The following is a 10,024-nucleotide window of genomic DNA, read 5'->3' on the forward strand; positions in this document are numbered from 1 at the left end:
TTTTGACTAGTTATAAATTACTGGTTCAAATTGAATGAAAAATACTGTGATTATTGATTGAAATATACTTACTGTTTTATACAATCCCTGCTTGGTAACTGAAAATTTAGCCTTATTATTTTATCCACAACGAAGTTATAAGGTCGAAAATGACCTGAACTGGTTCGAGAAAAGGCAAAGGCAAAATGGCAGAAGATCGTGCCGCACGCACATCTTGATTAAAGAATCTTCCGCAATAGTGCAATCAAAGCATCAAATCATTGATCAGAAACGCTGCAAAATCAAAGTACCCTGATGGGTGCCAATCTTCGAAAGGAGATGTCACTATTAAAACTAAAATTTCCCCCACGACGTCACTAAGTAACGTTTATATATTACCTATATAGTTTTCTTTGAATTCACAAATAAGAGGCTATCCACAGAACCGCAGCGTGTATAGCACAATAATCTCATAAGAATGCGCCCTATAGGTTTATGTATGTTGTAACACGGGCCGCAAGTATAAATAACAGTTAATTCACGTCACGCTCCGTTAGGTGGCGTCGCGTGTTCACCAGGCTTCCTGCTTCGCTTCGACAGCTAAGAATGTCCATGAAGGTCCGATTTCTTATCGAACTATTTGCCATTATGCATTCCAAGTATTTCACTTTTTATAGTGGTTTTTATGAGCTGAATAAAATAAATAAACCAGTGGCGCTACCTTTTATTAGGTCTAGTTCTCAGATTTCTGTATCTGTTTCATGATCTTATCAATCTAATAGTGGGTGATCAGCCTCCTGTGCCTGACACACGCCGCAGTCGCAGTTTCCTCACGAGTTTTCACGTCACCGTTCGAGCGAATGTTAAAAGCGCACATAGAAAGAAAGTCCATCAGTGCACAGTTCGAACCTACGACTTCAGGGATGTCGCACGCTGAAGCCACTAGGCCAACACTGCTCATGAGACAGTAGCTATTGAAGTGCAAAACGACAAAACAAAGGAAACAGTGAATTTGGACAACAACATACTCAGAGTATATTTTATATATTTAAAGAACGGTGCAACTCAGAAATTTAATTCCTCATGGGTTAACTGATTTAAGAAATCAATACAGCTTTAGTCGATTCGATTTATGGTTATAAGTCAACCAAACGCCTGAACTAAAAATTCACGCTTTGTACGACTCTTGAGTCTATGATTCAAGATCGAGAGCGCGTATTCTCCTCTACGACTCTACTCTATTATATATATATGTAATGGTGGCTGTACACACTCGGCGAGAGCTTCTCGCCGGGAGTCTCGACCGAGAGGACCGAGAGAAGAGCGCAGCCTGTACACACTCGTTACGTTAATTGTATTTAAAACACCGTTAATAATGGACGTGGCAACCGCTGCTGCTGTTTGTCTTTGTGCAATGAGTTATTATAATTTTCTTCACGTTAACCATTAAAAAAATACGAAGCCATGGCGAAGAAGAAGATGGTCACTATACACCGCAACAGAAATTGGTAATTAGGATCATAAAGTTTTAATATTATCCAAAATTTAATGATTGAACGAGTGTGTACAGGTCGCTCTCGTTTTACTCGCGAGACCCTTTGACTCGTGCGCAAAAAACCGACAGGCGACCGAGAGAGGCGAGACCAACTGCGAGGAAGCGAGGCGAGACGAGAGCTCTACTGTACACTCTCGCACTCGGCCTGTCTCGGGGTGTCTCGACGAGTGTGTACAGCCACCATAAAGACTGCAATAGGACAATGATAACACTAAAAATAGCTCATTTAGGCAGGGATCATACAGCATACTACAGTCGAGAACTACGTTAAAAAAATTACGCAACAAACCTGAATTTGTTAAAACTACTTAGCATGTAACCGGTTCAACTAATAAGTATGCATACTGCATTGAATATCAAGTCGAAAAATCATCGTTATTTTTGAATACACTACGTTTCTTACATTGAATTCACGTATGGCAGCTCAAATCCCATTGGATCAATCCATAGAGACGTTTTCGATTATATGGCTTTAGAAAAGGAAATGGCGGACTCTTCACCTCCGAATCCCCTTCTTCGCTTCAACTTCACTTCGCAACAAGAGTAGTTTAGTAGAGACATATAGAATTAGATAACATAAATTAGGGAGGCAACAGGCGGCCTTATCTAAGCGATCTCTTCCAGACGACCTTAGTAAGGAAAAATAAATACGAACATAACTAAATTAACAAAAATAATATTACAGATAAGAATGAAACAAAAAAAAAGCAACAAAAAAGTAAAAGCTCATCTTAAAAGTCAGTTAAAATTAATGCAAGGAACTAAAATACAATACATATAAGTATAAATATATATATATTTGTTTTTTATGATACAGGAGGCAAACGGACAGGAGGCTCATCTGATTTTAAGTGCCCATGGACATGGACATTAACAGTGCCAGAAGCGTCGCAAGCGCGCTGCCGACCTTTTATGAATTGGTACGCTCTTTTCTTAAAGGATTTTAAGTCGAATTGGTTTGGAAATACTTCAGTGGGCAACTGGTTCCACATAGTAGGTGGTGTGCGGCAAAAACTGTCTTAAGAAACGCTTAGTTGTGGAACGACGGACGTCAAGGTGATACGGGTGATGATGAAACTCAGCTGCAGGTATTAATCCGAACAACTCCTCTGAACACTCTCCATGGTGAATGCGGTAAATAAAAAAATCTAACCCGTTCTTCTATTCCCTGCTTTTATTATTTCATGTTATTGGCCTCCTGTATTTCTACGTGTCTACCTTGTACCACTAATATCAAGAACAGAAGTATGGAAAACAAATCTTATCACAAATTGAACGCGTTAAAATTCCTCGCATAAAATTATGATTACAACATGAGCAAGAACGCGTGACGGAAGTAAAAGGGCGTAACTCATACTTAAAAATAAAACTGTATGTTAATTGGGGACGCAATCAATTAGTAGCTATTGGGACACCTATTGTCGTAAATGAATTTTAATGTGTTTCTATGTATAGAGAAACTAAATACATTATGTATTATTAAATTGCATATAGGTACGGCAATGATTTAAGAATCATTCATATTCATATTCATCAATCAGCGAATAAGTTCGCTGTATGCGAAACGGGAAGGAAAGAGCACCACACAACACCAGGTCTTAGTGAACGGTTGCCTGCGTCAAATCCTTGGAATATTCTGGCCCAAGAGAATATTCATTAGCTATGAGAACTATGCAATGACGTGCCGATTGACAGGAAGTCTATAGAAGTGGGTGGGCCATATGCTCCGGAGGGATCCAAGCCACATTGCTAAGCAAGCCCTCGACTGAAATCCACCTAAAAGTCTGGAGTGACATTAAGCGAGCTACCCAGAACCGATTAAGCTGGTTTTCTACCCTGGATACTCTCTGCCCTAATTGGGGCCATATGACGTTAAGTCATTAAGGTAACTTGATGTACAGTGTGTTACACTTATGAACGTCGGTAAAAAATAAATGCTTCAAAATTTCATTGGCAGTTCCCAAATCTAGGGCGTGGAATGAACCAGAAGAACTGGCAATAATGTCTCCGGCATTCTTTTAAATCTCAGGTTTTTTAGAAAATGTATGTCACACAATACACGCAATAGATACAATACAGCATTCACTATAGACTTCCTTTCATTGAAATTGAAAGTTCTTTTGATGACAAGTTTTTAACCACCACTATGTGGAGCTGCCCAAGAAGTATTTACGAACCAATTCCACTTAGAGTCCTTCAAGAAGAGCGTATCAGTTCCTAAAAGGCCAATCAATGGCGATATCCCACAGGCGAGAAACCCGTTGGCCTCTGTTCTAAAAAAAAAAATATGCGCCTAGTAATTTCGAATAGTACCTTTAATACAATGTTACTAATGCATAATTTATTAATCCAAGTGCCTATTAGCCTATTACTGTTCCAGCGAAGAGCAATGAAGTATTTAGGTCGAACACTGGGTGGTAACTATACGCTATTTCTGATCTTCACATATTTTAACACAGTCCAACAAGCGTACTATGTAATTTCTATACGGATATTCAAGTAATTAAGACATTGAAATTTTAATAACGTCATTAGGGGTTTAGTGTCCCAATAGATACTAATTACTGAGTCAATTATTGGAAGCGGTATTGAAATTAGAGAGTAGGCGGACTGGTTGGCGGTATGGATATATCTTAATATATATATTTCTTGTGTGCGTGTGTATGTGACTGAACTCCTCCTAAACGACTGGACCAATTTTGATGAAATTTTTTGTGTGTCTTCAAGGGGATCTGGGAATGGTTTAGATTCACAAATCAGCCCGCCAGATGTTAAGGGTAGTCCACCCCTAAATTTTTATTTTTATTTTTTAGACAAAATTTTTAATTTCAATTTTTTTATGATACAGCATTAAAAAATACATACAACCCCTAACTTTCACCCCTCTACGATCAACCCCTATTTTTTTATTATAAATGATATACATGGCGAAACGACGTTTGCCGGATCAGCTAGTTAGTATATATATATATATAACTATGTATATATGTAATGTATGTAAGATTTATAACAAATAATTGTTAATATGCAAAAACATTAAAAAAATCATTATTTCAAATTTATTTTCAAAGCAGTCTATTGCCGAGAAAAATGCAGTGTTGGCCTAGCGGCTTCTGGTCTCATCTCTGAGGTCGTAGGTTCAATCCCCGGCTGTGCACCAATGGACTTCCTTTCTATGTACGCATTTAACATTCGCTCGAACGGTGAAGGAAAACATGCCTTATACCCAAAAAGTCGACGGCGTGTGTCAGACACAGAAGGCTGATCATCTTCTTGCCTAAAGAGATATACAGAAACTGAGGCCCAGACCTAAAAATTTTGTAGAGCCACTGATTTATTTTTATAGATTAAAAAAATGATGCTTTTCTAGGTAAAATTAACTATAATCATTTGAGACAACGAGCTCGGGTTAGTATTAATTTAATTCTTATAAAGCTATTTAATTCACGCATATAAAAAATATAATTATCTTTTGCTATTTCTTATGAGAGCCAAATGGCAAATGCATCTTCAATAAATCAAGTAAAAATGTTACCTGTTCTAAAAAAAACGTATAATATTGTTACAATAATAAACATTTAGAAAGTTGTTTACGTTACAAGTACTTTATCAGGTTTTTGGCCCAAGGTGCCCTCATCAAGAGCTCATCAGAACGTGTTTTAAAGAGTTGGAGGCCACCGCAGGTTACGAAGGGCTTTAGCGAGGTCGTAATAAATCACACCTACACATAGTAACATATATGTTTAATAGGAAAAATAAAAATAATATTCTATTGAACATGGGGCCCGGTAAGTGATACCGCCACGCATAGACAACTGTCTATTGTAACTACACTGCCAGAAAACTCGCAAGTGCGTTACCGGCCATTTGAAAACGCTCTTGAAAGGTTATAAATAGTTTAGCCTTTTTGCATTAGTTTTAAACTATATGATCTTCCGCTAGCAGCTTCGTGTATTTTGGCAAATTTTTTGCGACATCAACAAAAATAGCTATATTTCAATTAATTTTCATAAATGTTACACCTGATTGTGGAACCATCTATTTATTAATGACAAACAAAACTCCGTTTGAAGTTTGTGAGTTTATCGCGTTCATACAAAAAAGAAAGCCGGGTCACTTCTTTTTATATTATACTAGTAGACTGGCCAAGCGTTGCTGTGGCTAAGGTTTTTGTTATATTACATAGTAGTTACTATTCAAGGGAAACGGTAGGAGAACACCAGTCATGGGGACCCATGGGGACCATGCTTTTTTGGTTATGCCTTGGTACTTTCAACACAGCGCCATCTGTTAGAATTGTGACTGTTAAATAATAAACAATTTGCAATAAAATAATGTTACGGGTATAAATGAAGATGTAAGCTATCCTATCTTTTAAGTTAGTTCAAACTGCACACGGTATGCAAATTTGATTGAAATCGGTTAAGTAGTTTAGGAGTCCATAGCGGACAAACAACGTGACACGTAATTTATATACATACATTAAGATATTGTTGTAAGGTTATTTGATACACAATATTTGTTATTTTTTTTAAAGGATAGAAGCCGCCACCCCAAAAGAGCAGTCATCTCAGCGCATTGACAACCATTTTATGGGGCGCGTTGCCGGCCTTTGAGGTAGGAGTATACTCCATAAACAATTGGAGGTCGTATCTACCAGGGAAGACCGGTAATCGATTCCACAGGTCGCAAAAAAAAAATCTTTTGAATGTGGAAGACTTCCAGCCATCACAGTGATGCGGACGGAGTTTTTATTGGTCCAATGCCATTAGCACTTTGAAGACTAGCGAAGTTATAGGTCTTTTGTTAGCCGATCTTTCATATACCGCTAAATATAACGATGTATGTCAAAAAACTTTTTCACTAACGGGCGTTTTGCATAGCGGTTCTTGACTTTGTACCTTAGGCCCTGAGTCTGTCTAGATTTAGTTAGTAATTTGCGTCATTTTAGGTATGTATTTACGAACATTATATTATTTATATAGTTACATATTTATTAACAGTTCGCTGCTAGTATACAGAAATACAATACAATTTAAATAATTAATGAAAAGGAGGGCATTTGGCGGTTTATCGCTTTCGAGGGATCTCTTCCATGCAACCACTGTGAGAAAATTTTTTTGATATGTAGGGCACTTCTTGCGCCCACCTTGGTTAAGTAAACAGTGATAGTAAAAAAATACACATGAATCACGATAATTTCAGATCATTTAGGAATTACTTTCATCACAAATGTTACGTCGAACTGTAATGACCTCACAGTACAAAACATAACGAAAAAGGTAGCACTGATGCGACCTCAACTTCCACGACGGGTCTCCTTCCGCTAAGGCTCTCCTGTTTAATATATGTACCTACGACATTGTCGATATTCTTCATGAATATAAAGCGTGTTTTTTTTATTTCCTGATTCAATCAGCTGAAGATGAGTACCTTTGATAGCATCCTTAAATACATATAATAGTGTCTTTTGATATATAAAACGTATTCCTTTCTACATTATTGCGCTGTGTTCTATACATAAATAGTAGCAAGTGGAAATAAACAAGATTTATTTGTTTAGCGACATATCATTTATATATAGTGCCTATTCAAAGTTGTTTTTGGACGTGGTCAATGTAAAAACGCCCAACTCCCACGAAACCATACGACACCATGGATAAATAAAGAGTACCTATCTACCAAAACTAAGATACGCTTTCCCCGCTAGCGGCCCCGTTCGCTTGATAAGTGGCCTAAGGGCCCACCCCTCCCGCACCCCGCTGACCCACTTCCCGCCCTCGCCCTAGCGATCTTTGTGCACGCCACTGCCACTTGCACAACTCTGCTATCAGCTGTGTAATTGATATAGAAATAGTTGTATCTCTCAGCACTGTAACAATTTCTAAAATGTATAACTTTGATTTGCATCTACGTTTTTATTTGCCTTAAAAACAGCTTATAGGTAAAAGGGGGGTAGAGGTACCAAAAAGTGGGGTAATTGATAATGCTAAACAAAAATGAAACAACATATACATATATACTATAAGGTAATTTGAATGATAAGCGCGTTCAGGACACCCAGCTTTACCTTTACTTTATTAACGCCAGAATAAACGCGGGTGAAATCGCGGTACACACCTAGTCAATTATTTGCTGAATCATTTGATCGGAAACTTATGGCCTAGAAAGCAAAAACATATGTGTTCCATTTGAACAACAAAAATAAACTTAAGAGTATGGAATTATTATTTTTAAAGTCTTCTGTATCATCAAAATATCTCACTTTGACGTGAAGGTCGTATTAAATTAATGTTTTCCATTATCAACTGAAGGTTCATGCTGGTTATTTTAAATTTAATTTTCCTTTTACTTCCCATTGACTGTAGACAAGGGACATTTTCGCTTGTACAATTGCGCCTCCTTAGAACTCAGCGACAGAACAATGGTCTATAAAATCTTTGCAAAGAAGCTAAGATAAGACTTCGTAGGAATTGTACAACAAACGAACAAACTGATATCTTTGTTTGTTTACACGAAATGGAGGAATTTTATAGACAGCTTTAAAACGATGTCACTCATCTGTCATTTTTTATGGGATCAGAGACAATAATTCAGATATGACTGTAAAATCGTATGTCAAAAATCGGATAACCTGCGTCAATCCTAGTTTATTATCGCTAACCAAAAATATCTAATAGTCATTATAAATACAACAGCAGCACGAAAAATACATAAAATCGAATATTTAACGTAATAATTTAATAGAAATAACATATTTTTGCATGTAAAACGTGAGCAGCGCTGCTTCCTACAAATATTTCGTATACTATCGTAAAGTAACTGTACTTAATACTTATATATAAACACTGGCCATCTTTAAGTTTGTAGCTTACATATTATTATGTAACATTGGTTATCATGTTACCGCATCGCCTTGATATCAAGTAGGTAATCGAAACAAATGAAATCTTTGTGCTCGTACGTTGGCTGTGATTTCACACTCTTGGCGGGAGAGCAGTGCAATGGAAAGACGGCGTCTATTTATAAATGAACAACATTGGATTGGAGCGAACGAAACGTCGCGTTCCGTTGATTCGCGCTTTCTTCGTTTCTCTTCAAGACTTCATCTTGGATGTTTTATTTAAAGTGCAATGACTGCTTGACAAGTTATCATTGTGTCAAGTGAAAACTAATCAACAGGGTTTCGTTTATTTTTCTGTGATAAAACACTGAGGTTATTAAACCTCTTGATGGCCCATTGAACAATAAAGACAAAAATAATTCTCGAATCTAAACAGGTTTAAGCACCCGTAAACTCAACGCTATTATCCCAACGATTTTCTTTGATGTTGAGCCCGATATTTTTTCTTTTTTCAAATCGTTGGCAGATCGGTTTTATTCTTTTTTGTCGCTGGTCTTGGGGCTGGCCGGCGAACATGGCTCAGTTCAACGTTACGGCCGGTGCATCGGTACACGAGGGTCGATGAACTCCAAGTCATGTGCATTCTGTTTAACTCCTAATCCCGATATACGGCACAAGTGCCAATGATTTATTTGTCGGTGCTACCTCATTGCGTAACCTTAGCGACTTTTCTACTAGACGCGGAAGTAAGGGGCATCTGTTAGTAAGAAGTGTGGTATTTATAGCTGCCACATAAACTGCAACACCTATATATCATTTATTCATGACGATTTAAATTTTTACTACAGAATTTAATATGTGAATTCTTGTATTGATCATATTTATTCAGAAAAGCTTAATTATGAAGAATCAGGCATCTTGACAAGCAAATGCACTACTAATTAATTTATAAGTGTGACATTTTAATTCACTAATTATTTACCAATTAAGTTATAGCATAATGATTAACAATATACCATAGTATAATGCTTTTAATAGAACGAATGCACCTGACGCAGACTTGCTGAGTGGAAACAGGTGATTATGGGATGCTTCTATATTTAAAAAAAAACTATTCGTACATTGCCCAAGTACCTACATAATAATGGATATCATTGGACTGTGCTTTATATTCTAAAAGTACAACTAGGTATTATATACATAATCATTAGTGTACCTACTAATCGTAAACTTATACGCTATGCGGAAGTAACCGGGAAGAGTTGTCATAATGTAAAGGCGGGTACCATCGAAGTAATGACTTAAACTAACAACAAAATATTACCAATTGCAAAATTATAATCGTAAAAATTACCTGTAGATCTCTATTCTTATTATCTTTGTGGGATGCTGCCCTGATAACACCAGCTTTCCATCCCCATTCGGAGGCTTTATTCACATCAATTTTTGTCACACCACTCACAGATAAAAATCGTTTGCCAACTAAATCTTCTCGATATCTAAAGGCCATAACGAACTACACCATCACATTATTCACAGTAAAAACACACAAACGTCAATAAACGCTCAAACGCATAGTACACTTCACCGCACGCCGAACGAAGAGAAACTATGAAAGTGAATAAAAAAAAGTTCCAAACCGAATG

The 10,024-nt window shown here is 37.1% G+C and overlaps 1 protein-coding gene across 2 annotated transcripts in view; it reads right to left on the minus strand.

Moving 5' to 3' along the window:
* The window catches only part of LOC125052488 (lysine-specific demethylase 3A), a 153,188-nt gene extending 143,192 nt beyond the window's left edge, over window positions 1-9,996 (minus strand). For both annotated transcript variants that reach the window (XM_047653369.1, XM_047653368.1), the window contains exon 1: window positions 9,733-9,996. In XM_047653369.1, coding sequence (XP_047509325.1) covers window positions 9,733-9,888 — 156 coding nt within the window. In that variant the 5' untranslated portion in view covers window positions 9,889-9,996. The remainder of the gene's footprint in view (window positions 1-9,732) is intronic.
* Between the last annotated feature and the right edge of the window lie 28 nt (window positions 9,997-10,024).

The sequence above is a fragment of the Pieris napi genome, chromosome 9 (genome assembly GCF_905475465.1).
Source record: "Pieris napi chromosome 9, ilPieNapi1.2, whole genome shotgun sequence".
NCBI classification, from domain to species: domain Eukaryota; kingdom Metazoa; phylum Arthropoda; class Insecta; order Lepidoptera; family Pieridae; genus Pieris; species Pieris napi.